At 32.3% G+C, this 19224-nt stretch overlaps 1 protein-coding gene across 4 annotated transcripts in view; it reads left to right on the top strand.

The window, feature by feature from the left end:
• Positions 1-19224, top strand: part of LOC114335725 (solute carrier family 2, facilitated glucose transporter member 1) — a 508422-nt gene that overhangs the window by 467303 nt on the left and 21895 nt on the right. For 3 of the 4 annotated variants that reach the window (XM_050657344.1, XM_050657349.1, XM_028286009.2), the window contains one exon: positions 17456-17554. In XM_050657344.1, the coding sequence (XP_050513301.1) occupies positions 17456-17554 (99 nt within the window). Of the gene's footprint in view, positions 1-9186; positions 9419-17455; positions 17555-19224 lie in introns of those variants that run through there. The other variant, XM_028286010.2, reaches the window with a different exon arrangement.

Raw genomic sequence — 19224 nt, 5'->3', positions numbered from 1 at the left:
TCCTGCTGAGCGCCTCCAGAAATCCATTTCTGTTGCTTCAAGTTTTCTCTTGTATCTTTCTTTTATTTGCCATACTTCACTGCTGTAAGTGATTATACTCTTAACAATTGTATTGTATATTCTATGTTTGTTGTTGTTTGATATTGACTGGTCCCAGAGGATGCTATTGAGAAGGGTAATTGCTTTTCTTCCCTGGTTGTTTCTTTCTTCTATCGTCCGGTCTACGCTTCCTTCTTGTGTGATGGTCATACCAAGGTATTTATATGCGTCGCAATGTTTAATAATTTCGCCATTCCCCAGTGTAAGGTCCTGCTGTGTCCCACCGATACACATATATTCGGTCTTCTTTATGTTTATTTCCAAACCACCTTTTTTGTACTCCTCTATTAATTTCCTTGTCATATATTCTATATCATCGTAGTCTTGCGCTAGTACAAGTTGGTCGTCTGCAAATGACAAAGTGTATATTGTATTGTTGCTGATCGGTAATCCCATGTTTTTGCATTTGCGTTTCCAAAGTTTTAGAGTTTGTTCGAGGTAGATCTTAAATAATGTCGGTGAAAGGCAGCACCCTTGTTTTAGGCCTTTGCTAATTTGGAATCCTCTCGATAGCCTGCTTCCAACTTTCACCCTTGATGCAGTTTTGGTATACAATTGTTTCGTCGCTGTTATTAAATTTGCGCTTATATTGGTTTTCTCTAATGCTTCCCATAATTTGTTTTGTGGGATGCTATCATACGCTTTTCTTAAGTCCACATATAACAGATGCACCTCCTGGTTGACGGCCAGTTTCTTCTCAATAATCTGTGTAATACAAAACAGATGGTCAACCGTTGATCTCCCTGCCCTGAATCCTGCCTGTTCTTCAGCTTCTATATCTTTATATTCGTTTTCGATTTTATTTTTAATCAGTTTTCCGTATATTCGGCTGATCGAGTTCGTTACAGCGATGCCTCTGTAGTTGTCACATTGATCCCGTCTGCCTTTTTTATGTATGGTGGATATCCATGATGTCTTCCATTCTTCTGGGATTTCCGCTCCGTTGATGCATCTTTGAAAGAGTTTAGCCAGGTTTTCATATAATTTTGTTGTGCCATATTTTATTAGTTCAGCTGGTATGTTCCCTGGTCCTGGTGCTTTGTTATTTTTTAAAAACTTACATACTTCTTCTACTTCTTTTGTTGTTACCCGTAATGGTGAGGCTAAGATATTTACATTGCTGGTATCACTGTTATTTAAAAATTCCGCTCTGTCCTCATTTAGGAGTTTTTCAAAATATTTGTCCCATTGATCCGGTGTGATTGCTGATATTATATCTCTTTTCTTTTCCTGTCGTAGCGATTTTAATACTTTCCAACTTTCTGTACTTCTCCGTCCTCCTAAATGTGTGTTAATCATGTTACACTTTTGCTCCCAAGCCTCATTCTTCTTTTGGCATATCATTTTTCGCACTTTAGCTTGGACCCTCTTGTATTCTACCTTATCGGCGTCGGTCCTTGTGTTCAGAAATTTTTTATACTTCTCTCTTTTATTTTTAATCTCTTGTTCTATTTCTTCGTCCCACCAATACGGAGTTTTTCTGTGGTTTTTTATTTGGAGTCCGAGGGCCTCTGTTGCTGCTTCCTGAAGACATGTTTTTATATAATGATAATTCTCTTCATTGCTGGTAAATTGCATGGTTTCTAACTTTTTATCTAATCTACTCCTGTATAAATCCCTCACGCTTTCTTGTTCTAAGCTGTTTAGGTTGTATTTCTTTTCTGTTAATTTTTCTATTTCCGCTGCAGCTTCTTTTAAATCTCTTGCTCTATCTATTCCTATTGTGAGCTTTGTTTTTAATAGATGGTGGTCACTGCCGCAAGTGGCTCCTCTATATACCCGCACATCCTGTACAATCAATTTAGTCTTTTGTCTTATGATTGTATAGTCTATGATTGATTTCAGCCCTCGGGTATTTTGTGTCCATGTATATTTATGGATATCTCGGTGTTGGAAGAATCCGTTTGTGATTTTCATATCATTTTGTTCGCATAAGGCTATTAGCCTAGTACCATTGTCATTTATAGCTTCTTCACCATATTGGCCTATGACTTTATTGTGCTGTTTCTTGCCTGTTCTACTGTTTAGGTCCCCCAAGATTATAATTTCTCGTGATCTGCCGATATTTGCAATTTCTAAATGTAGCTTTTCAAAAAAGTCGTCCTTAATATTCACCAGTGCATCATCGTTTACTGCATATACTCCAATAATCGTAATCTTTTTTCCTTTGATAGTTAGATTCATTTTTATGAGCCTTTCGCTGATGGCTTCCCAAGCAGTTATGAATCTCCTTAGTTTCTTGCGTATAAGTATACCTACACCTTGTTGTGCTCTTTTCTCCTTTGGTACCCCGCTGTAGAAGTAATCATATTCTCCGATATTTTCTGATCCTTGACCCTTTCGTTTTGTTTCGGTAATCACTGCGATGTCTATGTTCAGTCTATTTATTTCGTGTATTACTTCATTTATTTTTTGTTTAAACCCTTGTACGTTCCAAGTTCCAATATTCGGCAATATTAAAGGGTTTTCGGCAGTAAATTAATGCAAACAGATTATTCGGGAGTTTTTGGGGTTGCTAGACACAAATACGCCATCAGAACCGATCTCCGGAGAACCTAGTGTCCGGGACGTGCATAGAAGTTACCCTAAGTACTTGGTGCTCCGACGGTCGGTTCTGATGTCATATTCGTGTCCAGCAACCCCAAAAATCCTCGAGTAACCTGCATCAATTTAGTGCGGAAAACACTCGAAACACTAGAAGATGACTGCCTTACCACTATCCATGGGCACCAGGTGCTTCGGGAGTCGCTTGTAAAAAATCGCCTTATTTTTTCCTAATTGCCCTGTCTGGTCTAGTCGTCTAGGTATATAACAGGGGTGGGCAAACTTTTTTTGGTAAGGGCCACAAAAAGTTTTTGGTCTATTATCGAGAGCCGCATTTGTTAAATTAATATGTTCAAATTTTTAAGATTACTGTAATTTTAATTAAATGACACTCTTTAGGTTGTGAGTTCGAATCCTAGTTGGGTAGGTTTTTCTTTATAAAAAATGATTAATTTCTATCCTTGTGGAATCGGTACTCACCCGAGGGACCGCAGATGTTCGGATACAATTAACGTCTCTTTGTAAAGACAATGTCAACTTTACTAAGTAACAAGACATTTACTCCACACACACACTACACATTACACTATAATCTGATTGCGAAATCAACTTTACCGTGACAATGGACAATGACCTTACTTGTCGACGCATTAAACGAGCGTAGGCGCAAAATTTCGGGCAATGCTTTTTAAATGCATTCATTTTTGTCGAATCCTGAGAAAACTAATAAGTATTTTTGAAAAATTTAAACGCAGAATGAAATATTACCGAGGGCCGAAAGTCCCGGAAAACATCTAAAATGTTTATTTTAGCAAGTGAAAAAAAAGATAAAATTGAGTGTGATTTTTAGTTTCAAACATCTCATTAAAAATAAAGTTTTTGTTTTTTCTAAGGGATTTTTGGCCCTCATTAATCTCTAAATGTAGTCTTTCATTCTGAGTTTAAATTTTTCAAAAATATTAATAGTTTCTTCAGGATTCGAAAAAATGAATGCATTTAAAAAGCATTCGCTCGATATTTTGCGCCTACGCCCTTAAGATAAATAAAAATTATATTTCTGTTTTCACGTGGCTATTAGCTACTTATATATTTAAAGAGAAATTCCGTGCTTAAATACATAGATGCAAGCGCCATTTAAATAAAAATAAATAAAGTTATTTTGAAAAAAGATCCTAGATTCCCCTTCACACTTTTTTATTAAGGCTCTGAAGCTATTTTCTTGTGACATTTTATGTAATTTACTATTTTATTTGGGAATAAAGCCACAATTTAAGTTATTTAAAATTAAATAATATTGTTGACAAAAAACACGATTGTTTGATAACGATTTCCGAATTGGAAGTCGAAACTTCAAATATATTTAATTTCAAACGTAAATTGTGGCTTAATTCCAAAATAAAATAGTAAATTCACTAAAATAGTAAATTTTAATAATGAAAAGTGGAAGAACTCAAACTTTTTTATATGATGAAGGAATAATTTCAGTATCATTTTAAAAGTTTATGCGCGTATAAAGTTTTGCTCTGCAATGTTATGTTTAAAATATTTAAATGATTATGTCTAGGTAAACGGAGAAACCGCATGTCCATTCAAAAATTGTAAATTTAGCAAAGGCGTCGCAGTTTTTCATTTCTAAAAATAAAGAAATTTCCTCCCTTAATTTACAGCATATTTCAAGAACTTTTCCTAAACTTATCCATTAAATATGATTGTGGTAGTAAGACATCAGTGTGTTTTGTTTTTAACTCTTCTAAAAATGCTACGAATTCACAATAATTTAATCATCTTGAACGAATAAAATTAACAATATTATCTCATGTTCTGTGAAATCATGTTCTATTAAATCATGTTCTGGAAATTGTTCATGAACGTCATCTAAGTTTTTTCAACATGCCAATATATAATGCTCATTTTAAATTTGGTTCTCTGTCAGTTGTTACACTTATTAATTGCTAAAAGGTAATTTATAATTTTTCAAAAAATTCCTGACTATACTTCAAAAGTATAGTTTCCTGCTGTTTGAGATTTCACGTACTCCGTTGATAACAGTTCTTTATAAATATTCAAATCGTGTGTCAGTTCTATCAACATTTTCATCCAAAGGAATTGAATACCACATCAAGTTACCTTCTAAAAAAGATAATTTTGTATAATTTTAATCATCATTTCAAGTCTTCAGACGACAGTCCTTAGTGATAAGCAGATATTTTTGAATTTTTGTTGTTCTTCTGGACATTAAATTCCACTTGCTTTAACTAAAGAATCTTTTATAAATTCACTATTGAGAATGGTTTGTTCGCTAATTAATGTTTGGGTAATTATAAAACTTTTTGTGTTTACGAGCTAAAATGACGTTTTATTATTATCTATATATTTACTTAAGACTATGTATTAGCAATATGTAATTAAAAAACAATCATTCTTTAAATTAAAATAATTCACTTTTTGCTGAGGGCCGCAGAAAAATGTCTAAAGAGCCGCATGCGGCCCGCGGGCCGCACTTTGCCCACCCCTGGTATATAATATGTTCGTAATCCTTATTGATCACGTTTATCTTTGAGACGTTCATTTTCATGTCATGTCCACATTTTACGTAGCGGCGTTTAGTTTTTGTAACACGTCTCTCGAATCAAGAATACTGCCACTTATTATGACGAAATCGTCGATATCATCGGAAAATCGGAGATGAATCAAATTGGAGCCATCAAAATAAAGTTTATACTTCTAGTTTCCATTTCCAAATAATATCGTCATAGTGTATTGTATGCCCTGATTTCAGAATGGTGGTTTCCATGGTAGTCATGTTTCACTAACGCCAAGTAGGTAGGTATGTAAATGTATAATATCCCATTTTATGTGTTATGCCGCGTCCGCATTGGTAAATTTTTCGTGCGTACCAGCTGTTCGTCGCAAATATTTGCGTGCTCGAAGTAAATTTTGCTAGTGTGGACGTGTTCGTCGCATAAATCAAACGTAAGAATTTTCGACGCACACAACGCACACCCTCCATCGGTTATCGTTTTCGAGCGAAGATCAAATGATTTGAGCACCGCGTCCTCACTGGTAAAAATTTGCGACGAACCATTAGTTCAATACGCACGAAAAAGTTACCAATGCGGACACGCCATTACAAGTTCCTTTTCTACCTTGAGAAGGTGCTCTGGTGTGCTGGTGCCATGGTTCTAATATTAGATGACGCAACATTTATATTCTTGTTATATTTATCTTATGTTGGCTTTTAAGATTTCTCGAATTTTCGTCTCCCCCATTATTCGACATGAGGCAGACTCCCTTAAAATATAGTGTGAGATTTTGTGTATTAAACACTACTCACGTGGGGTAGGTATTACCTTTAATTTCGATATTTCAGCATACATCGTATGAAACCTACACATACTACAAGAGCAAAATATTTTGAAAATAATTTAAGTATTTCGCTTGAGTTCGCATCTTTCTTAGTTCTATTTTAATAGAAGATAATTACTCAATTTATTTTAATCAAGAGCAGGAGAACTAACCGTTACTAAATCGTTACTAACGAATTCCATAGTCATAATCAATAATCAGTAACTGCGAACAAAATGTAAATTAACGGAAATATTATGAAATCCTGTGAAATGCGCTGCATTCCCTTGGATTTTTCTCGATTTTACCGCACTTCCTCAAGTTCACATGTTGTGGACTTTTATGATTTAGAGATGGAATTTACAGATAAAATTGGATGGAAAAAATTCGTTACACAAATATAATACAAAAGCTAAAAACCGTCTGTTGATCATAGCGGTGTTGCCAGATTAAATTCAAATTGTAAGAAGGTGAGTACTTTTCATAAATAATATAAATTTGCAAAATTATTTAGAAAACAATTAGGTCTGGATCCCGCGTATGAAAAAAAGTTGATTAATATCAATCTGAAAATTTGTTAATAGCTTAAGGATGTCTAGTCGGACAAACTTTGATATATGGGAACACTGGAACAGGGGCAGTTTTAATTGTGGAACAGGTTAAAAATTTGGAACGGTCAGCCCACGAAAACGGCACATGTATTTTGTCCGACAGAATAGACTTAAACTCTCCGAACAGAGATTAAACTCTCATGCAAAAATCAGACTGCTATTTATCACCAAATGGGCGTTTTAATGAGTGGAACATGTAGAATATGACAAATGACAGGAATTATGACAGGTGATAAATAGCAGTCTGATTTTTGCATGAGAGTTTAATCTCTGTTCGGAGAGTTTAAGTATATTCTGTCGGACAAAATAAATGTGCCGTTTTCGTGGTCTGACCGTTCCAAATGTTTAACCTGTTCCACAATTAAAACTGCCCCTGTTCCAGTCCCATATATCAAAGTTTATCCGACTAGACACCCTTAAGCTATTAACAAATTTTCAGCTTGCTATTAATCAACTTTTTTTTCATACGCGGGATCCAGACCTAAATAATTATTGTTAATATTACTAAAATGAATATTCAGGGGCACGAGTGTATAATAAAATAAAAGAAATGTGGAAATAAGGAAGAATATTTCACGTCATAAATAGGCAATTTCTGGTATATTTTCTGATGGGAAAAGCATCAAAAAACCGTGAGGAAACCAAAAGCTTTGCAAAAATAATAAAAAATGACAATACTACAATATACCACAAAGAACTTTCCAAACTCTGGTAAATATAAGTAAAATATAGATATAACTAAATATTTACTCAAATTTTTTATAGAAGCATTGGAAACGTGGTATCTTTTAAGGTTACTCAAAATTCTGTTGATCAAGCATACAAATGAAGAAGATCTAAGAAGAGCTAAAACTCAACGACTTAACATCGTTAAACAGCGCAAAGTCTCATACTTATACTCCTCCTATATATTTTCTCCTTCGTAAGGATGTAGTAACGTCATGTAATTTGTTTGAGTATTTATGTTCAATTATCTCTCTTCTGCGGGTGTTTTGGCGCTGGAGATCTTCATCTGGATCTTTTGCCTGCTACGTTGCAGCCTGCAACTATCATTCGTTCCATGCCTTCTCTTCTTCTAGGTTTATGGCCAAAATACCTCAGTATATTTTGGTCGATATTGAAATATTTTGTGCGATGCGCGGTCCACGGCATGTGCAACATTCGAATCGGCTTTTTTGATGGTCGGATGATGATCGGATACTTGTAATAAATAGATGTCAACTATCGGAGCTACTATTTGCAGACGACATGGTATTGAGAGCAGAAAACAGAGAAGACTTAGGTACAGAACAATCTTGAAATCCTAGAAGAAGAGCTAATCAAACATAAATATGAAAATTAATACAGAGAAAACAAAACCAATGATAATTTCAAATACGAGGAAGACACACGCAATAGAATTACGGGAAACAACTAGAGCAAGTGGAACATTTTAAATACCTAGGAGTAATAATTGAATCAAATGGTAAACAAGACATGGAAATTACGGGAAACAACTAGAGCAAGTGGAACATTTTAAATACCTAGGAGTAATAATTGAATCAAATGGTAAACAAGACATGGAAATAAACGAGAGAATGGGATGAACAAGAAGACTATTTAACACTATAAAAACAACATTTTTGAGGAAAAAAATGATACCGGAGAAAGTAAAAACGGCAGTCGTTAGATCAGTAGTTAGACCAACAATCATGTATAGCAGCCGGACATGGCTAATGGAAATGCTATGGCAATGCTATGGAAATAAGGTTCCTGAGGAAAATAACAAACAGAAAGAGGACAGACAAAATACGAAACGAAACAATTAGACAAAACCTAAAACTAGAACCAATCAATGAAAAAATAGTAGAGGGACAACTTAGATAGTTCTGGCAGGTGCGGAGAATGTCGAACGAGAGACTAACAAAACGAGTGTTCAAAACGAGATTGCAGAGGAAAAACAAAAGAGGAAGACCAAGAGTTATGTGGGTTGATGAAATCAGAAAAAAAGTCGAGAAAAAAGGATTGACATTGGAAAGTGCAAGAAACCTAACACAAGATCGGAAAGCATGGATACTACAATGACAATGCCAAACTCAACTCCACCAGCCTTACACCTAAAGGTAGAAAGGCTTAGGACTAGGTTTAAGTAAAAGTAAAGTAAAGTCAACTGTTTTATCGGATATTCATCATTGTTAGTCTCATATATGTATTAATATATTCATGGTTAATATTATTTAATCAGCAGTGCTAAATTGCTTTCTGAAGCCAGTGTGTTCTCTTGATTGATATCCATAAACATTAGTCTGATGGTTAATATTTCAGTGAGTATTTTCCGACACCTCCAAGGTCTCATGGATCATGGATCATCTTCTATATGAAGATATCACGTTTCGTGTTTTATGCTAAATCATACAAAATACAAACAAATATTGCTTAATCGGAAAATCACAAAAATAAGCGCCAGACGTATTGGGTAAATTCCAACCGTGGCACCACTGTGTGTGTGACGTAGACTACCATACCCCCGGTTCCGCCTATAATTTCGACCAATAGCGGTTCTGTTCAAATTAACTTAACGTTATAAAACCGAATGCGCTCACGCTATCTCAAGTTATACCGCGAAGGCTGGGCTGTATTAAGAGATTACATTGGCCAGTCTTTTTGTTGAAAGGGAAAGCGGATTAAACAACATATTTGTGAGTGCATCAGGAAGCCAAAATATTTTTGTTCAAGTGATTGTCTAATCCAACAAGATGGGCAAAGGTGGTGATACTTTTATCGCAGATTCGACTGTTCAGTTGGAGGCCAATTTGCCGAAAAAGAAGCAGATCCATTCGGTGAGTTTTTGTAAATATGAATATTGACATAATTTTTTAAATATAAGGAAATAGGTAATGCAAACAATAATGTTTCATTCGAGGATTCAACTACATGGATGGCAAGTTCCTTTTCCTAGATAACATAACATACTTTTATTATTCGTACTAGAAGAGCGCTTGTAGCATCTTTTCTACTCCTGCCTACTTTCTTTCTGTAAGACTTATTTTTGAGTCCTCTTTCAATATTTTCTTCTATTATAAGGCTGTATCTGTGTAGGTATCAAGGTATCTGTCTGGTGGATAAATATGTTCTATCTAAAAAGTGAAAATAATGAGCAGCCAGCCACGTGGAGAAATTTAGATATTTTTATTACTGTATAATTTTTTACTAATTGTCTTGAAAAATTGGTATTTTTTTTAATTTACGTTTCTTAGTATAAATTATTGCAGTCTATATATTTTTAGTAAGTCATTTTCCAAATTTCTAGCAAATGTATTTAAATTTTAATGTGCTTCAGAGACACAGTACACAGTTGACAACTTATGTATAAAAAAATGATACTACCGTTTTGTTTTATCAATTTCTCATTTCTATATTTTAGCAAACTCGTTTTGAACTATTAAAATAATTTTAAAAAAATCTGATAACACATACTTCCGTTGGTGTACAGACGTCATCAATTTAAAATTTAACACAGTAACTGCCAAAAATTAGTTGAAAATTAGTCAAAAATGATGCAAAAAGTCATAAAACATACTACATACCTAAATTTGGTATTTAGTTTAAATATTCCACAAAAATGGCACAATAAGCGACAAAATATTGGGAAGTTTGGGAGGATTGAAAAGATGATGCAATCTCAAAAACGATTACCGAATGCAATCGTTTTTTAGGAATAGGGAAAAAAATGAAGTATTTCATGATTATTATTTAATTTTCCTTTTAGTAGAAAAAGATAATTTTCAAATTATTTATTTGATCGAATTTCTGTAATTGAATTCCTTTTTTTACAGATAATTAACAAATATTTTTAATTGTGTAAAAAACGTTTTCTGTGGCATCTATCACCTTGTTTGATATTCTGGTTTGAAACTATTTTTTATTCTTTTGTAAAATAGTATATTTAGCTACCATTATTGTCTATTTTTAATTATTTCCTTAATTTATATACCCACGACTGGTTGTGCAATGAACAGAACAAAAGTTAATTATTGCTTTTTATATCTCAAGGATTGATTTACATACATGTAGAAACTAAGGTTGCCAATAAAAGTGCATAATTAATCGTCTAGCTAGGCCACTATTTTGCAAGATATCTCTACGACTACTGACATGGACACCTTTTCGTTGGGCTTTAATAATGCCACATGTTTCATCATATATCCCGGTATAACAGCCTAATTTTGCCTTTTCTCAACTTTCGAAAACTAATCTTCATGCACGTTCCACATATTTATCTCCAAGATATCTTTTCCTTTGATACTTTACAAAAACTTGATTTTTCATTTCTTAACCTGTTCTACTTTTTCCAACGTTTTCTCGTTTTGATTAATGTACAGTGCATGTCTAATGTATGCCCCTTCTTTTTCTGGACCGTTTTTTACCAAATTTTACTTTAACAATTCTGCTTGAAACGTCATAAAAACTACGAACATACATACATATTTTGTTCATTTATGGAAAAATAATTACAAATTTTATTGTTCAACTAATGATATTGGATCTACTGGATGGCAAATATACTCAAATGTAGATTGGATATGGAGGGCTAGATAATAGAACAAGTGATGGACTTTAAATAATCACACTAGCTACGAAAAGTTTGAAATAGAAGTGGAAAATCAAGTGAATAGAGCAAACAGAGCCGCAGGATGCTTTAATGAAACAATATGGAAGAGAAACAATATCCAGGAGGACAAAAAATACGAGGACAAAAATTAAAGGCAGAAACTGCAAAACACTCATCACACCAATAACGATATACGTGGAAGAAACAGCAAAGACAAAAATCCTTAAAAACGTAGTGGTAAAACATCAAGGACTTAATAAGAAATAGAAGACTAGAATGGAACGAACATAATATAAGCAAAATGAAAATAAAAAGAAGAGTAAAGATGGCGCGAGATGGTTTCTCAATAAAGGGACGAACTGTGGAAGACCACGAAAACAATGGAACGAGAACTTATCGGAGGCACATTGATAAAATAAATATTTTGTTGTTTCATGAATAAAAAAAAATTGGAAAATCGTATATAGAAAGAAGAAAGTTACTCTTTTAGACTTTGTTACTCCACTGTGAGTTTTGGTCCTATATCGTATATGTAGATATACAAAATTTGAACTTTCGTAGTTATTTTTCATGTAACTACCAGAAGTACATATTAATATTCTGGATGGTCATTGACGTTATTTCTTTGTGCGAAACCACATAAATTATCATAATTTCGATTGAATAAAAAAGTAAGTGACATGTCAACAGTTTTTATTTGAAGTACATATTACCATTAGTTAACTAAAAAATAGTGTAGCTTTTATTATTTGCTCAGGAGTTTGTTCTGTGTTTAAACAATTTGGTAAATGATGTACTAGTATGTACTAGTATGTTGAGCTATTGGTCGAAAGGGTAAGAATTTTTTTCTTTCCTTCCATCTCTTAAAACAAAAGACTTCATCAGAAATAAATGTTGGTAGTCTTCCAGTCTTCTTTTTGTTTTGCTCAATGTACTCCATTCAGAGATCTACGTGTTCTGTCGTTTTTAAACGATCCTACCAACTGAATTTCCTTTCTTTCGGTAAATTCTCTTCATCCAATTTAGAGGGCTATTCGTATCTTTTCGTTCCTTATTCTATTATTTTTGTTATTTTCTGATCTTTCTATCGATTTGCATATTATTGCACTTATGCAGAAGTCAAAATTTGGTTCATTGCATGCTACATTTCCCTTGTTTCGTTGCCACCAATGATTGACCCTTCTTTGCCACATTTTTGTTCTATATTACTTCCTAGATAAAACTTTTCAGTATCCTTCGTAACTAAGTGATTCGTAACTCCACTGTCTATTAAATACATATATTTAGTTTAAAGTTTTTCCTGCCATTAATTTTTGTGGCCTTTTCTATATGTCCTATAGGATTAAATTACTACTTATTACTCGTGCTTATTACTTAGATTACTTGCTTGTAATTGGATATTTAACACGAACAAAACTACAATTTTGCAATATAAGTACACCAAGGATAATGTTAAAATGTATCAAATATCGTCTAGAACCTCGAAATACAATGTTGTAGCTTGTAGCCCATTTTTTAAAGCGATCTATATTGTCAAGGATCAATGAAACCATTAAAAACTCTCTTAATTATTCATGTGTAACAGATGGAGAAACTTCCTAGAAGATAAAAGAACAAAATTATAGAGGTATTAACTAAATGGTTTCGAAATATATAAAATTAATTTAAAATAATAAAAGATCTTAAGGGCTTAAATGAAAAATGCCTATATGACAAAGGATTTTAGTAAAATAAACAATGAAAAAAATAATAGAACAATGAGTAAGTGTACAAAACGCAAAAGAACAAACGGAAAGGAAATAGCAAGCAAAACATGAGTAGAAAGTAATAATGCATTAAACAGTAATGCAGAAGCCTGAGCTAACTATGAAAATTTAATTAATAAAATGTCACGTATCACGGAGAACTAAACCAGAAACAAAATTAAGTAGATTGTAAGGTTACATACGAAATAAAAAACTGAATGATAGCTCTATGAAATTATCTATAAAGATGAAAATAATATACAGAAGATTGTAATCCATTTAAACCAACAACAAACATTTCTATCAATATAAAGAAGAGGGTAAAATTCTAAGAAATCTTAACCCTCTGGGATTTTCCACTCGTTTCATTTATTTTTTGAACCCTCATCCTCTACTAAAATTAAAAATAGACAGATGATTGGTAGAGACTGAAAATAAAATTCAACTTTGTATTTTTGCACTCAATTAATAATTATTATAATATGTTCAATGTCATCTCTAATCGTCCCATTCAACTTTAAGACGATTCACGATGACTCATTTTAGACAAATATCTAATTTAAAAAATAGCATCGTAATCGTCTGATAAAAACACGTAATGAACTTATACAGGCTGTTTCAAAAAAAGGTATTAACACCGTCTCTACATTAGGTAAAAAACTGAAAAATAATGGGGGTTTCTTAGTAAAAAATGTTTGTAACTTGTAACACCATCCGTTTTTAAGATACAGGGAGTTGAAGAAAAAATATTTACAGATCTTTTAAGATTTTGCCGAAACTACTGGAAACATTGTAATGCAATTTGGTCGGTTTTAAGAGGTAGTTATTGTGCATTTTTTGACATAATACGATTAACAATTTTATATTCATCATTGGCGCGCATACGGGTAATGAACTGAATTTTTGAAAGAAAAAATACGCCACTAAGATCCAATTAAAAATAATTTTTGAATTCTCCGTTCAATTTGTGACAAAAAATCTGTCTTCCCTTTTTTTTCGTATGACGCGCTGTTTTCCGAAATATCCGAAATGCAAAAAAATAAAATATCCGAACGCTTCCAAAGTATTTGAATTCTGTCAGAAACTTATTTCAAATACTTTGTAAGGGTTAAGATGTTTTTTGCATAAAAATGGCGCGTCGTATGAAAAAAATGAAGATAGATTTTTTGTCACCAATTAAACGAGGAATTCAAAAATTATTTTTAATTTGAAATATCTCAGTAGCGTACTATTTTTTTCTTTAAAAAGCTCAAACCATTACTCATATGCGCGCCAATGATGAATATAAAACTCTTGAGTGTATGTCAAATAAAAAAATATGAAAAAAATTTTTTAAGAAACGCTTTTCTTTAGTTACGGGTGACTAAAATTAAAAATATTATAAAAAAATCAACTAAAAAGCAAAAAATAAACAAAATTGAAAAATCTAACATATTCGTCAAAGAAAAGCATGGCGCGTCTTTATCGAATAAATTTCGCCCCACGCTTTTCTTTAACGAATGTGTTAGATTTTTACAATTTATTTTTATTTTTTGCTTTTTTGTTTATTTTTTTATAATATTTTTAATTTTAGTCACTTGTAACTAAAGAAAAGCGTTTTTAAAATATTTTTTTTCGTATTTTTTAATTTTTTACTTTTTAGTCTTACACTTTTCAAACATTAAAATATATCGTCATATTTATTAAAATATGTATAAAACATATGATGTACTAACATGAAATAGTCGGAATCGGCAAAAACTTTATTGTTTATTTATGAAACATAACGTAAACAATTAACGTCAAAGGTGAAATTATGTATAGTTCATATCATTAGCTACAATCCAAGTTTTTACATTGTAAAAAACAAGAGAATTTAAGCATTTCCCATTAAAATCGTTTTGTTTTATTTAAACAATTAATAAACATAAATATTTTTTTATTGACTATTCGTGTATTGTTCCCGCGAATGCATATGTCTGCAAATTTTCATTCATTTGCATTGGAGAAAAGGCAGACAAATTAACGTCTAAAGATTTGACGCAAACTATTGAACTAAATTACTAAATAAAAGCGTTTAAAAAAGCATGATATCTACCTCATAAAACCCACCAAATGTCATTACAATATTGCCAGTAGTTTCAGCAAAATTGTAAAAAATGTGTAAAATTTTTTTTTCTTCAACCCTCTATTATATCTTGATAACGAATGACGTTACAAACATTTCTTACTAAGCAAACCCCAATTATTTTTCAGTTTTTTACCTAACCTAGAGACGGTGTTACCTTTTTTCGAAACACCCTGTATAAACGGTCTCAAATTAATCCTTTTTATAAAAATAAATCCAAGTCTCATACGAAATGAACGAAGGAAGTACCGTTAGGATGTAGGAAAAGTGTGTGGGTTGTTTCTATGTATGTATTTCCTTATTTAATCTAAGTATCGGTATAATGGGTAGAACTGTTCAGAAATGTAGGCATACCATTATCGTTGAAGGTGTGCCGATATCGAAGTTATTCAAATATGGGTGTGAAAATAAGATCAGCGGAAAATTTTGAACTGTCTCATTAAAAACACTTCCTATAAATTATGTCTATCATACATTCAAGGTATCTACACATAGGTGACATACCAAATCTTTTTATCCAAATTATTCAAAGATCATAAAATCTACACTGCTCAATTGAAGATGGACATGTAGTCTTACAATGTTTCTAAGAGACTCATTAATATTCATCTCAGCGGGGTGCTTTTGTTCGAGGTGCGAAATTTCATAAACAAGGGATCTACCTGTTTTGTGGAATAATCCCTTGTTTATGTAATTTCACACCTCGAACAATAGCATCCCGCTGAGCTAAATATCAAAGAGTCTCTTAGAAATTGTAAGACTATACGTTCGAATTGTCATGTGAATATAAAAAAGACAAAATAGCGTGAAGATGAATGAAGTAGATGTACAGCAGAGGAAGTAAAATTGTAAAATAGAACTCACTGTAAGATCAGCAATAATCAATGGTATTATTGAATGTTAGACCGTTGATTAATGTATTGAGGGTTGATCCCTCCAATACATCAATCAACGGTTAGACAGTAGTAGCGATAGATCAAGAAGTATATTAACGAAGAATAAAAAAACAAATTATGTGTACGTGTACTGCTTAGTAAAAGAAAATTGAAATATTCCGGAAGTTCAAGGTTGAAAAAGAAGAGAAATTGACACAAAAGGTATAAAACTAATAAAACTGCAAATTTCTTTCCAGAATTACAACCAAATTGATGATAAATGTGATATTAATCTATAAGCTTGGGTTTAAATGATCCATTCTAGTGCAATACTTATATAGTTGAGGTAATAAGATTGGTGTGTACTTAAGATATTTGCACGAATATGCTCTTTATGACGATGACGTGTGTACATATGATAATGCAAACAAGATATAAGATCGGTAAAATTTAGTTGCCGATATAATCAAATATTTATAACAAAAGTACACATAGTTAATTTGTATACTGCAGCCATTATCACTAAAACATCATTTTTGTACATCAAAGGTGTCGTACAATAAGTTATATTTTATCGTTTTGGTTTGGTTTCATTATTGCCCTCTGCCCTGTGTAATATTCCATGTTTCTTATCTCCCGTCTTCTTAGAACTATCTCAATCTCAAATCTTAACGGAAACAGCTAAAATGTTTCAGAAAATTTCTTTTTAATATCTGTACCAAAAGAGACAAGAAATTAAAATTAAGGGACAGTTCCTTGTAAGGGGTACCTGAAATTCTCAGAAAGTTTTAGCCCATTTCAGGATAGGAATATTCGAAGAAAAAGGGGGGTCCTATTACATAATATTTTCCAACCCATTGGTAGAGAGACCTATGAAAATAATTTTATTATTCCGAAACTATTCTTAAGTGGTATATACTAGTTTTTTATTAATTGTATTAACGGACGTAAAACACGATTGCGCAATTCATTTAAAAAGTTTTGGCAAAATTTGACGGTTCAGCTCCACATCGGAAGAATAAAAATTTAAAAAAATCAAATATTTGTATTTAAGTATTTTTTTTTATACATATTATACGAATCATACAGCGTAAATGATGACAGTGATGATGATGATCACATACATTTTTTCTTTTTTTAGTTGGTTATATATAGACTTCTTTTGTTGTGCTACACATAATATTCCTCCTGTACTAATGTAAGGCAGCAATATTCAAAAACTAGATCTAGATACTTATTTAAACTTTAGAAACATGGTTTATATTTTTGTATTTGAATATTTGCAAAAGATTTTCTTTTATATTCATATTTCTACAGTTTTGTAAACATTCACAATTTCTTAATGCCTCTCCGAAAATTAGAATTTTTATCAACAATGTACTGGACTGGAATGTATTCAAAGTAATATTAAAATATTATTTGAACATAAATATATGGCAGAATAATTTGTTTCCGGCGTTTGAGAAATCATGAATGTTATGCACAATTTTTTAGCAATCTTGTAAATATAGTTTACTAATTTTTAATATTTTTTGCAGTCTTTTAACTGGAAATTGGGGTTAGCCATTTTCGCAGGTGCTTTTGGCTCTTCATTTCAACATGGTTACAACACTGGAGTACTTAACAATCCTCAAGCGGTAAGTAAATACAGATATACTTATATAGTCAAAACAGAAATCGGTCACAATGCGCAACAAAGTGGCGGTATCAATGTTTGGTAAAAATGTTTGAAATTCGAGAAACCGCTTTAACCATGAGCTATTTTAACATCCCAGTAATCATTGTAAATTAGTCATTCTAGAACTTACAGTAAACAGTTGGATATTAGTACAGTTAAAATAATTAGGCAATAAATATTACGCAAGAGAAATTAATCGTTTTTTCTACTTTTAAGGGCAAAAAAAGCAAGTTCATTAGCGGAACCGAATTCAAAATTATTTTGCACATCATGTTTATTTGAAACATATTTTGGATAAAACATCTCATTTTTGTTCTTAAAAAAATATATATTAATTTGTCTGGCCTAAATTACGGTTCTGTTAATATCTTAGAATAGGTACTTGGTATTCACACAATGTTTGCCAAACTGAATTTTGTTGTATTCTGTTTAAATTTTCTAGCTAGCCGACTTCCGAGTGAGCCTAGGTAAATACTATGCAAACTATATTCAGTAGTAAATTAATGTTAAAAGTCTGAATCAAAAGTCTTGACATAAATAGTTATACAATATAGAACAGCAGTCAGTTTACATTATCACATAATCTTTTGAAGAGTTCAATGTTTCCTTATCTATTTTTGTCAGTAAGAAAACGTGGTTATTTTAAAAATAGAAACTCTTTCAGTATCTAAACTTAGAATAAACCCGTCACAACTCAGTCTAAGTTTAATTGATGTTTGGGTTTGTTATAAAAATTAATAAAACTATGTCTGGGGCAATGTAAGTTAATAAAATGAAGATAATTGTAGATATTTTGAAGTAAAAATGTTTCAAGTTCTAATAGCAATGAATCTACATCAAACCTGTAGATCAAAGAATCAAATGAATAGGTAAAATGGTAAAATGCATATACTATGTATTAGAAAGCTGAAGAGGAGTGGCGACCGTAGTTGAGTGCATAGGCAGTGGCTTACCAAGCCAGACGACCCGGATTCGATTCCCGGCACTTATACTAAAAATGTTTTAATTTCTAATTTGACTGAGCCACCACCGTGCTTCGGAAGGCACGTAGAACTATCGGTCCCGGATACGTAAGGATTGGAAATGTACCTACAATAAGCCATGTGGCTGCAGCACGACCGGTTATTACAACAAATGGTTTCCGAAAAAAAGATGCAGAGGACATGTGAAACACGAAAGAAAATAAAATGCCGCTAGTAAATATTCTATAATTGTATTGAAAAATACAATTATTTTACATGAACAATTCCAAAAAAAAGCAAACTGTTTACCATAACTTCTTTTGATTAAACTTCATTGAAAATTGCAAAGATACATTAAAATCAAGCAGATAATTGAGCACTGTTTTTGGATAATTATTATAATTCTTATATTTATATTGTTTTTTTTTTCTTCGAATTATTTGTATTTATGAAAACTTTATTAGAGTAACAATTGTTCATGAAACCCCGAACTTATGTATGTACTCAAAAGCCAATCCAACAAAATATGAAAGCAAACACGTGCCAGTTCTTACACCAGACTTGCAATCACTGCACACTGCACGAGACTTGGTAAAGAGGACAACGTTAACTACATATATAAAAAAATTTAATCAGCAAATAAAACTGATTATTTCATTCATAGGAG

Source organism: Diabrotica virgifera, chromosome 1, assembly GCF_917563875.1.
Source record: "Diabrotica virgifera virgifera chromosome 1, PGI_DIABVI_V3a".
Taxonomy (NCBI): Eukaryota; Metazoa; Arthropoda; class Insecta; order Coleoptera; family Chrysomelidae; genus Diabrotica; species Diabrotica virgifera.
Note: the sequence above shows the minus strand (reverse complement) of the source record. Positions and strands in the feature narration are given on the sequence as shown.